Raw genomic sequence first — 17506 nt, forward strand, 5'->3', positions numbered from 1 at the left:
CCTTTAGTGTTGCTTTAGAAGTGTCTGTTATGGTACCTGTTTGTTTTTTCCCCTTCTTAAATTATATGGACAGGCCTTGCCTATTTGAAATTCATTAACCAAGCCAAGTCTCAGAATTGGAGGGAAATATTTTTAAGTAGTGGATTTAGGGTTAAAAATGCTGATTAACAGACAATCTTGTTAAATGAACTCGCTGTCAAACTACAAGCACAGTATTTCTAAATTGCCCATACCTGTTTGTGCAATGTGACCACAAACATCAGTTGTGGTATTCCAACAAACCTCGGGACAATGGAATTGGAATCAGAGTCATTTAAGTTGCAAAAGAGCCTGAAGATCTAATCATTAGCCTAGCACTGCCAAATCCTTCACTCAGCCATGTCCAAAGTCCACTTCTGCATGGCTTCTAAATGCTTCCACAGATGATGACTCCACCTCTTCTCTGGACAGCCTGTTCCAGTACTGGACAATGCTTTTGGTAAAGAAATTTTTCATGATATCCAATCAAAAGTTCTCCTGGAGCAACTTAGGACCATTTTTTCTTATCCTATCCCTTGTTACTTGGGAAAAGAAACCCACCCCCACCTCGCTGCAGCCTCTTTTCAGGCACTTGCAGAGAGAGTGATGAGGTCTCTCCTGAGCCTCCTTTTCTCCAGGCTGAACACCCCCAGCTCCTTCAGCCTCTCCTCGCAGGACTTGTGCCCCAGACCCTTCACCAGCTCCCATTTCCCTTCTTTGGACTCTCCAGCTCCTCAATGTCTTTCTTGAAGTGAGGAGCCCAAAACTGGACACAGCACTCGAGGTGTGACCTCACCAGTAGAGAGGGACAATCCCTGTCCTGGTGCTGCTGGCCACACCATTGCTGATCCAGGCCACGATGCCCTTGGCCTTCTTGGCCACCTGGTGCTGCTGGCTCATGTCCAGCTGCTGCCAGCAGCACCCCCAGCTCCTTTTCTGCCCAGCAGGGTCCCAGCCCCTCTGGCCGAGCCCGTGGCCCTGCCTGGGGTTGCTGTGACCCAGGACAGCCCCGGCACCCGGGCTGGCTGAGCCTGGACAATCGGCCTCAGCCCCTCGGATCCTCTGCAGAGCCTTCCTGCCCTCCAGCAGGTCAGCACTCCCAGCAGCCTGGAGTGTCTGCTGGGAGGCTGCCTCTATCCCCTCAAACAGATCACTGGAGTGTCTGCAGCTGGCTGAGGCTGCCTCTATCCCCTCAAACAGATCACTGGAGTGTCTGCAGCTGGCTGAGGCTGCCTCTATCCCCTCAAATAGATCACTGGAGTGTCTGCAGCTGGCTGAGGCTGCCTCCATCCCTCAGACAGATCACTGGAGTGTCTGCAGCTGACTGAGGCTGCCTCCATCCCTCAGACAGATCACTGGAGTGTCTGCAGCTGACTGAGGCTGCCTCCATCCCTCAGACAGATCACTGGAGTGTCTGCAGCTGGCTGAGGCTGCCTCTATCCCCTCAAACAGATCACTGGAGTGTCTGCAGCTGGCTGAGGCTGCCTCCATCCCTCAGACAGATCACTGGAGTGTCTGCAGCTGGCTGAGGCTGCCTCCATCCCTCAAACAGATCACTGAGAGAAAGGCTGAGCAGTGCTGGGCCCAGCACCGAGCCCTGGGGAACACCGATGATGACCATGCCCCAGCTAGATAAACTCCCATTTCCCACCACTCTCTGGGCCTGGCGATCCAGCCAGTTTTTTGATTGGTGAACAGTCTGTGTGTCCAAGCCAGGAGCAGCCCATTTCTCCAGGAGAACACTGTGGGAAGCAGTATCAAAAGGTTTTCTTGAAGTCCAGGTCAACTTTGGTAATTCCACAATTAATTCTGACATTTTGGAAAGTGAGAGGATTTATTTTAATAGCATTTTTTAAAAGCTGAAGGTTTACATAAGTATTTTTAGATGGGTACTGTCAAGAAAGAAGTCTTATTGCATATCTGGTTGAAATTGAAGATTCACAAAATCACTTGGATTTTATACATCATTTACAGAACTATGCTTTGTACTTGTGTTCTTTCCACATTTAATACATCTTTGGACGAGTTTCTTTTCAGGCTTCTAGTCTTGATCCTCTTCACTGTCTGACTCATATTTTAAGCAGAAGGCCACAGCATCTGGTCAATATTCAATTTTCACAAAAATCATTTAAATTAAAAAGTAATGCATTAATTGAAACCAAATTTAATTAAAAGTTGATAATTTTGTTATATAATGATATGAAAATATTGCTTTATAAGGAATATTTTTATGTAGACTTACAGCACTTGTAGTGCTGCAAAATAATGCTTTAATCAAAATAGGATTGAGTAAAACATTTGGCCTTTTGAGAGATGCAGTCTGCAGACTATTTTATCTTTTCTGCAAGAAAAATTTGGGTGTGGAGGGATGGTTGCTTCACTAGGGGAAGGGAAATTCCAGGGAGACAATGAATAATGTCAGGCTTTCAGCCAGTGTTGCTTGTTGAAAAGCCAATACAAAACTATTTCTAAAACTATTTCTAGGCATTTCTTTCTAAAAAAGAGAACTTTCAAGCTTCTGTGGTTTGCATTCTGCCATTGGAAATAGAAGGATCTGTGCCATCAGGAATACTCCATGCTCTCACAGTAGGACTTGGAGTGGGAGCCAGACACCTACCAGATGGTGTTGGTGCCTGTTCTCTTCCCTGCCAGATGAGCTGCTGCTGCCTCAGGGGCTGCCACAGTTACCTACCTCGGGTTCATGCAGTGTGTGGTGTAGCTGAGTGCTCCCCTTGCCTTCCTCAGAGGAGTTCCTGTATTTCTGAGAATGTGCCTGTATGGTTCCACTCCATTTGCTTGGTGTATTTTGTGTACACATCAGTCTCTTTCTTCTGTGGGGGTTTTGTACACTTGGTCACTTGGTTAACTTTGAGGGTTGGGGCGCTTTTGTTTTGTTTGTTGTTTTGTTTTGGTTTTTTTTTTTTTTACAGTAAATCATAATTCCAGTTAGAGCTTTTTTTGAAAGTATATCATGTCAGAAGGGTCATGCAGGTAACATAATGGGAATTGTGTGTTCAGATTTTGTGTCTAAAGTGAGCTTGTGTTCATCATTTCAGCTAACTTGCCTGCCAATAAAGAGTTGGAAATTAATATTTCCTATTCTGGATGAGTTTGTTTTCATCTCATAAGGGTAGGGTGAAGGGACTGAAATTAGAGGGTCTTCTGTTCAGAAATTACTGAAACAGAAACTGCCTCAGTTGCACAGAGCAAGGCTCCTGTCAGCCAGCTGAGCACACATCAGGCTGGCTCAGCCAGCCTCATGGGGAAGATGAGCTGCAGCTCAGCTTTGGTTTTTGTGGGTGACTGGTGGTGGGAGAGACCCTCGAGAAGCAGAGATGAATAAAGGGGGGTTAGCCTGGAGCAACTTTAAATAGAAACTGGTTGGTGGTATTTTATCAAAGATAAAAGTATCATACATTATTTCACTATTAGAAACCTATGGGTAAATAACTTTTACTTCAGATACATGCCTGCATTTTCATTCTGCTTCTTTAAAGGAGACAAGTTTCCAGTCATTCTCTATGTGTATAAACCCAAGGTCACTGGTAGTGTATATTCAATACTTGGCAAAACTCCTGAAATGAGTTATTGCACACATAAATAAGGTACTGTTCTTTCCCAGATTAAGAAATAACTGCTGATATTATTGTGCCTAAGATGGGAATTCACCTCATCCCCTTTCTCAGTCTAACTTTCTTAGATTGCAAAATTGTGGAATGTTTGTTGGACACAGTTTGCATTCATAGATATTTACAGTTGCAGGGCAGTGTTGGCTGCAGTTCATTTCTGTGAGCCAAGGGCCATGACCTGGAGCTCAGGACAGGAGGAGACAGGAAAGCAGGCTCAGGCTGTTCCCTGCTGGAGCCCCAAGCTGCAGCTTTGGCACAGCTCCAGCATTGTCACTGCTGCTGTCGTCCTTGCTGGACACCAGGGGATGCACTCTGAGATGTTCTAAAGAATTGTTCTAAGAGAACAACTCTAAAGATATGTTCTAAAGCACCTGCTTTCTTGCAATTATTCTTGTGTTTTGCAGAAATATTGGTGTGGAGAGAATGTGAAACAGTGTAAGACTCAAAATATCTTCTATGGTCCACAGTGTGTGAGCTCTTGTAGGGAAAAATTCCTTAGGTCAGTTTTGAAGGCAATGCTTTGTTCTAAGTCCCTGGGCAAAGTGGATGCTTGTACCCCAGCTTACACGAGTCATTTGCCTTGTTTTTCAAAAACCAAAAAGGTGACAGACAAGGCTGCTTGCAGCCAGCAGAGAAGGCACTTGAACTGCCATGTTCTGCAAGGATGTAGGTACCAGAATGGAAACAGGGTTGCAGCAGAACACAACGCTCCAGTCCCTGCAGTAGCTGAGCTCTTACACTGTGAAGTATCGGGTTCAGGAGTGCCAGGGGACAAAAATCTGTGTCTGCTCCCTGCTTTTGCTTTGTCCATTGGTTTAGGGTTTAGATTCTTGTTGCAAATTGTTCCATTATGAGATACATCACACTACAGAGTGTCTGTCCTGCTGCTGCAGGTTATGGAAAATGTCTCCTCTCCTCTAAAGCTAATTTTTTTTAAGTCCGGTGATGCCCAAGGAAGGCATTGTCACCACTTTATTAGCTTTGCTGCACCTCTTTCAACTCATGCTCTGCCCTGCAGCTCCAGGAGTGAATTGTTTACAGTAGCAGAATTGTGACTGGAGCAGCTACCCTTAACTCTTCTGCGGGGAACCTGAAGTGCTCTCCTACTTGCCAAATCATCTACAAGGCCACACAATGGGGACACTTCTTGCACACTCACTCTCCAGTGCAACTGCACTCAACCCAGGAGTTTTCTGCAGGGGAAAGGCTTGTGTCAAGTTGTTAACCAAGGGAAGCGAGCATGCTTTAAGCAGGGAGAGCACAGTGGGTATTTAAACAGTGAACCATGCCAATAGGGCCATACAGCTGATCTAAAATCTAGCAGAATTGTGTCTGTATCTGAATCTCCCCTTAAGTAAAATGTAAAATGGACTGCTGTGTCCAAAACTTTCCACCTGAGCCCCACAAAGGTGCTGTTGCAGCAGGGTGGCTGGAGACCCTTGAGAGGGGCCTTTGAGAGCAAGCCAGGGCAAAATGAACCATTCAGAGCCTCTTGATGGTCTGCGTGTCTGTGCTACATTAGAGCATGATCAGCAGGGATGTAGGTGTATGTGCTTTGCTTTGCAATGGAGCAACACTTCACATTTTCCATTTCATTAACTCTGGGATTTATCTGGCAATACCAGCACACATGGGAATTCCACCTAGCAGTTCCTGCAGCCCTTCTGTTAACGCAGCTCACTGTTCCTTGTGTACAACACAGACCTGACCTTGTGTTTCCGTGTGAAGACAGACATGCACCTTCCCCTCTGAGCTCTGTTCAGTCCAAGATCCAAACAAAAGCATCACCCTTAAGACAGCAGTAACACTTCAAGCACGTGGAACTCTTCAGCCTTTAAGGCAGTTTGTCCATCTGGTTGTTACGAGGAGCAAATAGTCCCAAAGACAGCAGAAGAAGTGCCATGTACTCTAAAAGATTGCATAATAGGAGCTATGAACTTTCAGTAAGGACAAGGACAGGTTTCCAGTAATGATTTCTGTGTTGGGAGTGCTGATGGGGATTTCCCAGCCATGGGTATCCTTTCCAGTTTCCTCTTTTGAGGGGTTTGAATTGCTTATAAATACCCTCTCTGAGTCTGAGAGCACACAAGACGATCTCCAGCTCCTTTGGTTTTGCCGTTCTGCAGTGGTGAGTGGCATTCTGAATTAGTGAGCTGTGTGCAGTGTTTTGAGCTGGTATTCTTGGGAGCAGAACCAATGCTTTAGCATGTGGGGCTTCTTTGTACTCATGACAGGAGCAGCAGGGATTGCTAAAATGCATGTTTCTCATGTGCATCTGCTTTAGTTGCTGAGTTTGTGGTTGCACAGAGGTCACAACTCCTTGCAGGGGGAGAAGGGGGTCCTGGGTGAGCCCCCAGCGCTGGGGCAGCAGCCTGGGCACATCTGGGGGTGTGGTGGGTTCTCAGTGGTGCTCCAGGACTGCTCATCTCTCTCACTGTTTCCCAGCTCCCCTGGCCAGGAACCATGAGGCTCTGGGTCTGCATCGCGTTGCTCTCCACTGTTCTGTGTGCAAGTGCTGACAGACCAAGGATGTTCGATGGAATAGTCCGAGGTGGACAATTTGTCCGGGATGCAGCGGGAGGTAAGCTCTGTTACCAGGGGCCCTTCCCTTAGGAGCCCCCTCCCCAAGCACTGCTTACCAGCAGTCAGTGCTGCAGCCCTCAGAGCAGGGAAATCTGCAGCTCCACCACGTTAGAAAGCCCCTGGTTTCTGCTGCAGGACCTCGAGGGCCTTGACCAGCCCCCACAGGTGCTTTCTGTGAGCACAGCCCTGTGCAAAGGCTGATGCAGAGCAATGCCTCACTCTGTTTCTGCTCCTTGGGCCTTTCAGCTCCTGACTGAGATGGTACTGAACTATTTCTGGTGCAATTCTTTCAAGTCACCCTTATCTCCATTTCTCTGCCTTCTTCAGGAGCGTATGATATGTTCAGAGCATACAAGGACATGCGTGAGGCAAATTACAAAGGTGCCGACAAGTATTTCCATGCCCGTGGGAATTATGATGCTGCCCGGAGAGGACCTGGTGGTGCTTGGGCAGCGAGAGTGATCAGGTAATGGAGTGTGTTTGGCTTGTTAAAGTGAGTTATTAGCGATTCAGGCATTCCAGCTGGAGTGAGGTCCTTTTTGACTCGTAATCAGCTTTGCACCTAGGACAGCAGAGGGGAGGGGAAAGAGTTCCCATCTGGACAGCCGATCTCTATAGGAATGGTGCCACATGAATGTGAGCCTTTCTCCTTGTCCTCCCAAGAAGGCAGATTTCTCTCTCTGCATTTCTGATAAAGAACTCTCCTTCATTGCTGGTTCATTTCCCAGCATAACAGATACGGGTTCCACCGCGGGCTTTCAGACAAAGGCCGGGCTTGTGCTTGCATCTCACCTTGAGAAGCCTTAAAAAGCAGTTTCACATGAGTGAGGGCCCCAGCACAAGGCTGAGTTAGATGCAGTCCGTTCAGGTGACATTTTCTCCTTCCGCACAGCGACGCCCGGGAGAACTGGCAGAGCGGCGTGAGCGGCAGAGGCGCCGAGGACACCCGGCTGGACCAGGAGGCGAACGCGTGGGGCCGGAGCGGCGGGGACCCGAACCGCTACCGGCCCAAGGGGCTGCCCAGCAAATACTAGCGCTGTACTCCGCTCCTGTCACACCTCCCTGTGTACAACCCAATAAAGGAATCCTCCTGAGAACCGTTCCCTTCGCTGCGAGCATCCGTCCTGCCGGGGCGCGGGACTGCGGGGCGGCGGTGTCGGCGCATCACGGGGGCTGCTCGGGTGCTCCGGGAGCGCGGGCGCCGCTCCCTGCCGAGGGGCGGCCCTGGGCGGGCGGGTCCCGGCACTATCCTGTCACGGTCCCGGTGCGATCCCGGCGCGGTCCCGGCGCGGTCCCGGGCGCGGCAGGCGGCCGCGGCCGCCGGGGGGCAGGGGGCGCTGTGGGGCCGCGGGCGCCGCTCCGGCCGCGCCGCCGCCTCGCTGCCCCCTCACGGCTGTGGGGCCACCATGGACCGCAACCCGTCGCCGCCGTGCAGTGATGCGGAGGAGGAGGAGGGGGACGCGGTGGGGAACACGGTGTACAGCAAGCACTGGCTCTTCAGCGTCCTCACCCGCCTCATCGAGGTGCGCGGCCGCCGGGAGGGAGCGGGCGGCGGGCCCGGCGTGGATCAGCGCCGGGTGGGTGCGACGCGATCGCTGCCAGGGCCGGGGGGACAGCCGGGCAGCAGCGGGGACAAGCCCGGGGACACAGCTGGGATTCACAGGGCACAGAGCCGGGGGTCGGGCGGGGACACAGCGGGGAAACGCCTGGGGGGCTGCCGGGTGTGCGGGGCTCAGCCGGGTGGTTCTCCCCCGCCCCGCCGTGTCGCAGGTGATCGCCCCCGCCGAGCCGGAGCCCGCCGCCAGCCCCCAGGGAGCCCGCACGGAGCTGGACGAGGAGATGGAGAATGACATCTGCAAGGTGTGGGACATGTCGATGGACGAGGTAGGAGCCCTGTGTCCCGTCAGAACGGCGCTGGCCGCGGGAGAAGGCAGGGAACCAGCCCGTTCTGGCGCTGCTGCTCACGCCCGGCTGTGGCGGGCAGGGTGAGGCAGGACTGCTGCGCTGGGGCGGAGCAGGGCAGCAGCTGGAATTAACTCGGTGCACAGCCTGTGCTTTCAGCACTTGCATTATCAATAGTATTGATGCCATCTCTAAGCAGGCGTATTTTCCTCTAGCAATTGTCATATATCCTGATGGTAACATAGCTTTCTCTGATAGATAAACAGTCTTTCAAAGTTTAGCTGCAGACTTGCAGTGTCAATGTATATTTCTCAGCACTCTCAAATGCTGGAACAAATTATCGAGATATATATATATTAGTTTAAGTATTATTTTATTCCCTACCTTGTTTCTCAGATTTTTTAAGTAAACATCGAACATGGATCTTTTACTCCCAAACAGACAACTAATCTTGTGTTTTAATGTGGTAAAATGAGGAAGAGATTTCTTCTGATCAAGTGTTCACTTCACTTGCTTCTTTTTTATATGTCATGGTGATGTCATGCCTTAAAACACGATATTTACTGAATTCTGGTTGAGAGTCTGTTTCTGTTGAGATAGGGAGCAATTTGCATTTTCTTGTGAATGTGACTTTTTGGCTCATTCTACAGCAAATCACCAGCATACTGAATCGCCAGAGGGGCTTGCTGACCTTCTCTCATTGGAAAACAAGGATTATTGGTATTAACTGCTGGCAAATAACAAATTCCTTGTAGTGAATTTGTCATCTCTTTGATCCAGTCCTTGTGCTGTGGGAACATGTTTGATTTTGCATTTGGAAATTGCAAAGGTCCATTTACTTCTCCATTCACTTTCTCTGCAGGATGTTGCTTTATTTCTTCAGGAATTCAACGCCCCTGATATATTCATGGGAGTTTTTGCCAAGTCCAAATGCCCTCGCCTGACTGTAAGTATGGGCTGTCAAAAAGCTCTTCTGTGTTAACAGCAACAGTAGACAGCTCTGTACATGCATTTACATTTATCTCCCTTCTCCCACTGCATGTGTAATTTATAAGGGGAACCAGGAGAAAACACAAAATCAAATTTTTAAATGCTTTTTCACTCTGTTTTTAACATGGTCTAATCAGTAAGAATTTTGGTAATGCTGAAGCTGGTCCATCTCTGCTCACACATCCTCATCTAGATATACTGATGAAGGACTGAGTTTATTGAACAGTTATAAGACCTGTTATAAAACCCAGCAGTCTGCCCTGCTTTTTCCTTTTGACTTGTTTCATGATTACTGAACAGAAATGGTCATGAATTTGTTTAGGCAGACCTGCAGAAGTTTGACCCTGGCTGGAGGCCAGGTGCCCACCAAAGCTGCTCTGTCACTCCCCTCCTCAGCTAGACAGGGGAGAGAAAATACAACAAAAGGCACATGGGTCAAGATGAGGGCAGGGAGAGGTCACTCACCAGTTGCTGGGATTTGTCATGGACTTTGGCAAAACAGATTCCACTTGGGGAAATTAATTTATTACCAATAAAATCAGAAGAAGATAATGAGAAATTAACACAAAAAGATTACAAAAAGTAATATTTGGAATTGTTAAGGCACCAATACTTTAATTAAAAAAAAAAAATTCTATTTGTTTTGATGTTACTGATTTCCAGCTTGTGCTACACAGTGCACTGCAAGTCTCAAAATAGGATTTTCAAAGGTATTCAGTGTTGATGTAAATCCTCTTTCTCAGAAGTTAGCAGATGCTTTACTCCAGGAGATCAGTAGAGACAAATAGAGCTTTGAAAGTTTAGTACTTTGGAAAATACAACCCAAATTTGCAAGTGAGTGCAAATTAGCTGTCACAGCTACTATAATGAAACAGTGTTTGCTGGAGTGCCTGATGTAATATAGCAGATGTTATAGCATGTTCATAATTAAGAAGACAATCTTAGTGGAGAGAGTTGATTTCTGACTTTCAATTTCTGCAAACTAATGACTCGCTTTGTTTTAGCCTCAGTTACCTGCAGGTGTTTCAGTGCTCTCATGGTCCTCTTTACACAAGTGGGCATCCTCTTAATGATTACCTTGGCACGAATATTCTAATGGGATGAACTGCTTTGGGGGTTTTATTTTATTTTATTTTATTTTATTTTATTTTATTTTATTTTATTTTAATCTCTTTAATCAGAAAATGGACTTTGCTGGAAACTTGTATTAAGATCCCTTTCTTTTGTGGGCACAAGAATATCAGTGAGGGTCACATTTATGTAGTGGTATTTTTGTTTTAGGACTCCTTTTTTGCTTTAATAACAGGGCTGTCAAATTAGCTTCAAAACAATATACAAAGAGTATGCAAGCAGAGCTGATTTCAAGATTTGTTTTTATGGAACACCTAAATATCTGCATAGTACCTGAGTGTATTTTAAGCTAGTCTGATAGAACAGAAAAAAATTGCATGGAATCTGTGCAAAAATTTGTATTTTTGTAATGAAATCAGTAAGTCATACAAGCTTGGAAGTCAAACTGGAAAACATCTTTGAACCTCTCTTACTTTTGTCTTATGGCTCTGGAAGTGAAATTGTGGACTTGCAGTTGTCTCATTATACTGTGTTTTGACTTTCTAGGAAATCTGTGTGGGAATATTAGGGAATATGGCCTGTTTCCAGGACATCTGCATGTCCATTAGCAAAGATGAGAATCTTGGGTAAGTGTCTGTGTGCTTTGTACATGAACAGGTACTGCTTGTCTGGACTCACAATCAGGAAATTCATGTTAGAGAAGGATCTAAGCTTGCCTGCCCAGCCTCATCTTCATTCATAAGCTTTGGCTAGCCATGTTTCTGTGGAAAGTGTTCAGGAAAGGAAGAAAGGACACACACCACTGTTTTTGGGGATTTTTAATCACCAGTCAAGTTAGTTTTTAAGTTTGGTGTTCTTGAGACACTGGAAGTGGATGCACAGTTAGGAAAAGCTGGCTTTAATCTCAGAACTTGGCTGCAGTTATGAAATGAATCTTTTTATACCTTTTTTAAAAATAAAGATGGATTTTATTAACCTTTTTCCCCTCTGCATTTTCTCCTTAAAGCCAAGTGTTACTGCAACGTTTGTGTGATTCGGACTCCCCAACTCTTCTGGAAACAAGCAGGTAGGACATCTCAGAAATTAATGCATCATTAGTAGTAACATGTAACATGTAGTTCTGCTATGCTCTGAGGCCTGGGGAGAAAACTGACAAGTGGGCTCACTATTTTATTATCCTCTCATCCTTTCCTTTTACTGTTTCTGCACTGTTGTGGAATCACTTTGTAGTGAGTTAAATTCCTGTTTCTGTTTCCACTGTCATTATTTTGGATTTACTCTTGTACAGCTAAAAGGAGTGAAGTGGTTTCTAATTTGTTAAATGGGGAACTCTTGCCTAGGTTATTGTTAACTTGCCTCTCCCAGCCTGAGGTGGCCAATGTCTGGGTGGAGAGGATCCGAGAAAACCCTTCTGTGTACGACTGTGTTTGCTTTATCATGTCCAGCTCTACAAATGGTAAGTTGCCAAAACAAGCTGGGATTTAGTGGGTGTTTGCAGAAGAAAAATAACCGAAGTTTGCAATTTCAAAGACAGATATTTTCGGTTGGGTTAATTTCTTAAAATAAAGGAAAGCTCATGAGTTTAAAGGACACCAAAACAAACTTGTCCTGCCTTTGCAGTTTTATAAATATATATCAAACCAACCAGAAAAGCACTCATAGAGGAAGAAGAAAGCTCTGGGAGGAAATAAAAATATGTTTAAACTGAAAAAATTATTATTTGCCACAATAAAAGAAAGGACATAGTCCTCATTCAGGATATGCATATGTCATTTTTGAACCTTGAAACAAGACCTCATTTAATTTACGTTTTTCAAGTCAGATATGGATTTTCTATCTTTAAAGCTACTGTATCTGTGGAATGTGGACTGGAGGAACTGTTCAGTTACTCTGGCAGCTGAATGCTGTGCAGGCTTTAGGTATGCAGACAGTGCTACACAAATCTCTTAGCACTAATTTAGCAAAAAACACACCAACCACCTAAAAATGGAAATATTTTGAATAGCATTTGTGCTTAACATCCAACTCAGCTGTAACAGCAGTTGTCATTTGTCAAGAATCCTAATAATACAGCTTTTTCAAATTTTTAATCAATTTTTTAATGCCAATTCTCAGAAATCCTGCTCCATCCAATGGAAATAACAGATCTGTTTAAGTAAAATGGCAGGTTGGCAGGTGGATGATTAGCATAAAACTGCATATCTAGGAACAAGACTTGAAAAATTTTACTTCAGAAGCAGAAGTGAGGACTTTTCAGGAACATGGCATCTCTTTGCAGAATAAAGTTACTGCTTCATGTGTGGCATGACAAGGTAGAAGGTGTCAGTTGGCTTTCTAAAAATCCCTATGTATCACACTCTTTACCTGGTCTATGCCACACAAAGGAATTAAACATAGCAACTAGTAGTGGGTCACAAAGAAAGTGAATTTATTTCAGTCCTAAATTTACTCCAAATACTTGTATATACTAGCATTTTGTGAGCTAATTTTTGCTCTTAATTTTTAGCCTTGTTGGAATAAAAATAACATTCTCTCTTGTGCAGTTGAATTGCTGGTGAAAGTGGGTGAAGTGGTGGACAAGCTCTTTGATCTGGATGAAGAGCTGATGTTAAACTGGATCAAAAATGGCACTTGTCACTCTGTGGGACCATCTGTAGATGATTCTCCTGAAGAACTTCCAGACTTTAAGATTGTGCCTTGTATACTTGAAGCAGCCAAGCAAGTCCGGTATGGGAGATTTCTTTCTGATTTCATGGCTGAGGAGATTCTTCATAACCTTATAAGTGCCCAAATATCTTGCTTTTAGTGGCACTGTTTGACAAATCACTGGGATATGTTTTCCTGGACTTATGGTTTGATATGAGTCAACTTGTTTGTTTGCAAAAGGAATGGCAGTGACTGCTGATGGGCTTCTCTGTGACCAAAACACAGAACATAAGCTCTGTGAGCAGCACTTTAATTTGTCTTTTTGATGTTTCTTCTGTGTAGATCAGATAACCCAGAAGGACTGGATGTTTATATGCATATCCTGCAGCTCCTGACCACGGTGGATGAGGGCATCCAGGCTATTGGTAAGAACCTGGAATTGTTTTGTGTGAGGGGACCAAGAGAGGCCATAACTTCTGGATCACCATGTATTTACTGGGGAGAACAGGAATTCACATACTTGGAATTAATTTGTTGGGTTGGTGGGTTCTCTTTCTTTCTTTCTCAAGTGCAGGCTCCTGATGGAGGAAAAGAGACTTGGAGTTTGCTTTATGACCTCGTTTGCCAGGAGCTTTGCCAGCCAGATGACCCACCAATCATTGTGCAGGAGCAGAAGACTGTGCTGGCCTCTATTTTGTCCGTGCTGTCTGCTATGTTTGCTTCACAGACAGAGCAGGAGTACACCAGGATGAGGAAAAGCAAGTCATACTGTTTTTTGGTTTTTTTTTTTTTTTTTTTTTTTTAAGTTAATATTCATTCACAGTTGGCTTTATGTGGTTGTGGAAGGTGGTTCAATTCAGTGACATTGCATGCAGTAAGACTCTTCCCTGGTTACTCAGAATCACAGCTAGCCCAAAATTCAGTTACTGGGTGGGCTGTAAATTCTGAGGATTTACAGTACCGGAATCTACAGATTCTGCTCAGTCTTCTCCATTGGGTAAACTAGTAAAAATTTCAGAATTTATTTTTGCTAAAATACAGTAATACATTATTACATTGTTGTTTTATACATAATATATACAACATATATTTTTATGCAATAATTTTTTTTTTTTTTTTTTAAGTAGGGGAAGATTCTGCACTTACTTAAATCCCTCTATCATTTCTTACTTTTCAATCCATGGGAAAGTATTTAGAATTAAAAGCCTGTCTTGAGAATATGAGTCAGGGTCATCTACAGCAGAAAGATGCTGTGCATTATGGTTGGTCAGATAGGATGATCTGGATGCAATTTTAACATACTGCCCCCACTGAGTACTTCTAAAGACAGTTTCTTCCTCATGCTCCTTACACTGGCATATAGTTTTTATAGATACAGGTCAGCTTGCAGGAAAATTTATTTGGGTTTTCTACTACATTTCCACTTGCTTCTTTAAAACTGTCTTTGAGTAACAAAACACAACACTGTCAGGATATACATCCCTATAGCTTTTGTGTAAAAATCTGATTGTGTTTCAAAATTCTAATACCTTGAGAGGATGGACAAGAATTTTCAGTGTTTAAGTTCACTGTTCTTGTTACTTTGTGTTAAGATATGCCACTGATTGGGAGCTTGATTCGTATTTTACAATACATGGAGGGCTGTGGGAAGAGAGCTGTTGATAACTCCAAGGAGTCTGAGCAAGAGGAGACTGGAAGGACCGATGTAAATGAGGAAGATTTCCATTTAAAAATTTTGAAGGATATTTGCTGTGAATTGCTTTCCAATATGCTTCAAGAACTAACCAAGGTAAGAATAAACAAAATTATAGTAGGGATTTCTGCAGGGTAGGTAAGAAATATTCAGTATTAATGTGGACATTTGTCTGTGCAAGTGCAGTTGCTTATGGGGAATTCATTAGAGACTCAACCAGAAATAGCAACATGTGTGGGAGATGGGAGGGACACAGGTTTTCTGAGGGGTGTGCCAAGATTCTGTATGATAAATTCTGTAGATATATGTTGCTCTTTCTTTTGAATGAAAGTCAGTTTATTTAAGAAAAGGAAATATATAATCTCACCTTCTCAGCTGGACCCTTTTAATTGTGGAAGCATTCAGGTTAAGAGACTTGTGATGTGTGAACTTTCACACCTTTTGGCATCAGCTTTGTCTGGCTTTCTCTGAGATCTGTAAGTTCTGGTTGTTTTACCCACTGATAAGAAAAAAAAAATAGATTCTGTGGATGCTGTGCACTGTTTTATTGTTCTTTCAACAACTGTTCACAATATGTATTTCTGATTTTCCAGGAGAATACCTTAGAAGGACTGCACCAGGGACACCTGAATGAACAGACATGTTCCTGTGCTTTTCAGAACCTCTTACCTCTGTATTCTGCTTCGGTGAGTATGTGACAAGGTCTGTGACACAGCTGAAAAAGTGCTCCTTGGGTGGCAGGACCTTTCCAAATCTGATATACAAACAGGGCAGAATTGCTCAGGCACAGGTAAAACACCATCCAGTGCCAGACAGTCTTACCCCCTCTGTCTGTTCTGCCTCGCTTCAGCCAGAACATTGCTGAGATCATCAGCTGATGCCAGGGCCAAACTGTGCTGATGTGAGTGGATGTCTGAAAATTTATCCTAGCTGAAAAGTTGTCCTGTGTGTTTTTATATAATAATTATTCCAAGTATTTTTCATAGGGAGCTTTCTTCTGGGTGAGAAAAGTTTCTGTGTTTCTTTTAAATAAGAAAATAAGGGTTTGAGGAAAGTGGTACCATTTCAAAATTTAGACCAACTGGAATTGTGAAGTTTAGGAGGAAGGTAGCTGCTGTAGAGCGTTTTCCATTATTCATTGCAGTGGCTGCTGCTGGCTGCTCCTATATGGAAGGTACAGAAGTAGAAGGAGCCTCTGTGCCAGTATGAGAATTCTGTGTTCCATGCAAGTTGGTTTTGTTTTTTGTTTTTTCTCCTTGTGTGTGTTTTTTATTTCCAGGTGGAGAGTTTCCTTGAAGTCCTGCGTGAGGCTGATCAGACACTTGCTGACAATCTAGAAAAGCGTTTCCCAAGCCTGAAGGCTCACACTTAAGAATGTACATGAAATATTTTCCTTCTTTGGAATGAAGATTTTTGACTGTTTCATTACAGCATTTCAGAAATCAAGTTTCCAGTAAATGCAGGAGTAGGAGTCAACCTCTTTTACCAGCAGGTGGCTTTTAAGAAATGTTCTGGGCAGCCCTGAGTAACCTAGGGTTAACCTGGTTTGCAAGGGGAAAGAAATGACTGTAAATCACTTCTGCATCTTTCATCCTGTTTGCTCTGGTAATGAGAGACTGTTGATTTCTAATTGCTCTCCTGCAGAGTAGTTTTCTTTGAATAAGTCTCAATTCTGTGCTTTTCAACTGAAATTGAAATAGCAAAATGAATGAAATGCACTGAGTAGTTCTTTAACATGGTGCTGGTTTATTTCAAGTTGCTGTTGGCAAAAGGAGGATTGCACCATAGAAATCCCCTTCAAGCATCTGATGAAATCAGTTAAATTATTGAGTTGTTTGGGGATTTTTTTAGATCATATCAATACCTTGAGCAGGTACTGTAACAGAAACTTTTCATTCTGCTCCTTTCAAATCTTCACACTTCTACTGAAGCCTCATCTTCACTGCAGCTCTGAGCTGAGGTGTCTCAGTCCTGTGCAGTTCAAGGATTTGAGAATATTGTTACCAATGGTCTGTGGTGCAGCTTCCAGCCACTGCTGGTAACTACCCATAGTTAAGAGTTGCAGGGCAGCTTTGGATTCAATCCCTGGTGTACTTGCAGACCTTTGGGGTTTTTTGCAGCAGTCTGTGCTTCAATGTAGAAGTGTAATATATCAGTTCTTTCCTTCTTGATTTCTTGTATGAATGATCTCAGAGTGGCATGAGAAATGCCATGTTTTCCATGGGGGAGGTTAGGGTGTTAGGTCACTTGCAGGAAATTCAGTGTACAATCTCCTAAAACTTTAACTATATGATATTTTAACTGCATTGCATTTTTAGATCCTGTGTCTGCATGCAATGAACCTGACATGTTCTGAGTCTGAAGAAACAGCCCAGCAGCACATCAACTTCACTGTTTCTGTAAATGAGAATGGAAAACAATTGGTCTTTATTAGGTTTGAGATGTAAAAGCAAATGAGAACCAGAGCACAGAGAATAACTGAATGTCACATACACACATTCCCTGGCTCTCCAGGTTTTACAGACTTTAGTGTTGTGCTGGGCCATGTTGTGTTACCTGGACATGTGGTAAAATACAGTATGTATATATGTACATATAACCTTTGCATCCCAAATTCCAGTTTTCAAAACCAGTGCAATTCAGTCATCCCCCGGCCAGAACCATCTCCCTGCCAGCAGCATCTTAATTGTCAGCAGGCAATTTGGAATTGCAAATACCTGACTTGTTTTGCCAAAAAAGAATCGCCGTGGTTTATATCAATTTTTGTATGCTATGTTTGTTGGAGAAAACTGGTGACTGTGAATCAGATGACACCATTTTTCATACTACTTTGACAGTTTTGGGATATTTTCTTAAACCTACAAATTTGTAATAAAGCTTCTTTAAAAAAAAACAAAAAACAAAACCTGTATGCTTTCCTTTATTCCAGTGTCAATTAAATTTGTTTTCTGAGCCACCGGAAATGTCTGTTACT

At 44.1% G+C, this 17506-nt stretch overlaps 2 protein-coding genes across 2 annotated transcripts; both read left to right on the forward strand.

Annotated features, from left to right (window-relative positions):
- Window positions 1-5646: 5646 nt before the first annotated feature.
- LOC110468085 (serum amyloid A protein-like) lies at window positions 5647-7327 on the forward strand. Its single transcript, XM_021525669.2, has 4 exons — window positions 5647-5775; window positions 6093-6228; window positions 6558-6696; window positions 7123-7327. The coding sequence occupies exons 2-4, from the start codon at window positions 6111-6113 to the stop codon at window positions 7262-7264; spliced, it is 399 nt and encodes a 132-aa protein (XP_021381344.2). The 5' UTR covers window positions 5647-5775; window positions 6093-6110; the 3' UTR covers window positions 7265-7327.
- Window positions 7328-7610: 283 nt separating this feature from the next.
- On the forward strand, window positions 7611-17484 carry SAAL1 (serum amyloid A like 1). The gene is made up of 12 exons (XM_021525637.2): window positions 7611-7753; window positions 8001-8114; window positions 8995-9078; window positions 10740-10819; window positions 11200-11259; window positions 11534-11649; window positions 12737-12920; window positions 13182-13264; window positions 13409-13597; window positions 14432-14628; window positions 15126-15218; window positions 15812-17484. The coding sequence occupies exons 1-12, from the start codon at window positions 7637-7639 to the stop codon at window positions 15902-15904; spliced, it is 1410 nt and encodes a 469-aa protein (XP_021381312.1). The 5' UTR covers window positions 7611-7636; the 3' UTR covers window positions 15905-17484.
- The last annotated feature ends 22 nt before the right edge of the window (window positions 17485-17506 follow it).

The sequence above is a fragment of the Lonchura striata genome, chromosome 6 (genome assembly GCF_046129695.1).
Source record: "Lonchura striata isolate bLonStr1 chromosome 6, bLonStr1.mat, whole genome shotgun sequence".
NCBI lineage: Eukaryota > Metazoa > Chordata > Aves > Passeriformes > Estrildidae > Lonchura > Lonchura striata.

Excerpts from the sequence above, each read along its gene's own strand:
- LOC110468085 (XM_021525669.2), top strand. The coding sequence starts at position 6,111 with ATGAGGCTCTGGGTCTGCATCGCGTTGCTCTCCACTGTTCTGTGTGCA. Across the intron at positions 6,229-6,557 it reads TGTCCGGGATGCAGCGGGAG|GAGCGTATGATATGTTCAGA; the intron begins GTAAGCTCTGTT and ends TGCCTTCTTCAG. Across the intron at positions 6,697-7,122 it reads TGGGCAGCGAGAGTGATCAG|CGACGCCCGGGAGAACTGGC; the intron begins GTAATGGAGTGT and ends CCTTCCGCACAG.
- SAAL1 (XM_021525637.2), top strand. The coding sequence starts at position 7,637 with ATGGACCGCAACCCGTCGCCGCCGTGCAGTGATGCGGAGGAGGAGGAG. Across the intron at positions 12,921-13,181 it reads GAAGCAGCCAAGCAAGTCCG|ATCAGATAACCCAGAAGGAC; the intron begins GTATGGGAGATT and ends TCTTCTGTGTAG. Across the intron at positions 15,219-15,811 it reads TACCTCTGTATTCTGCTTCG|GTGGAGAGTTTCCTTGAAGT; the intron begins GTGAGTATGTGA and ends TTTTATTTCCAG.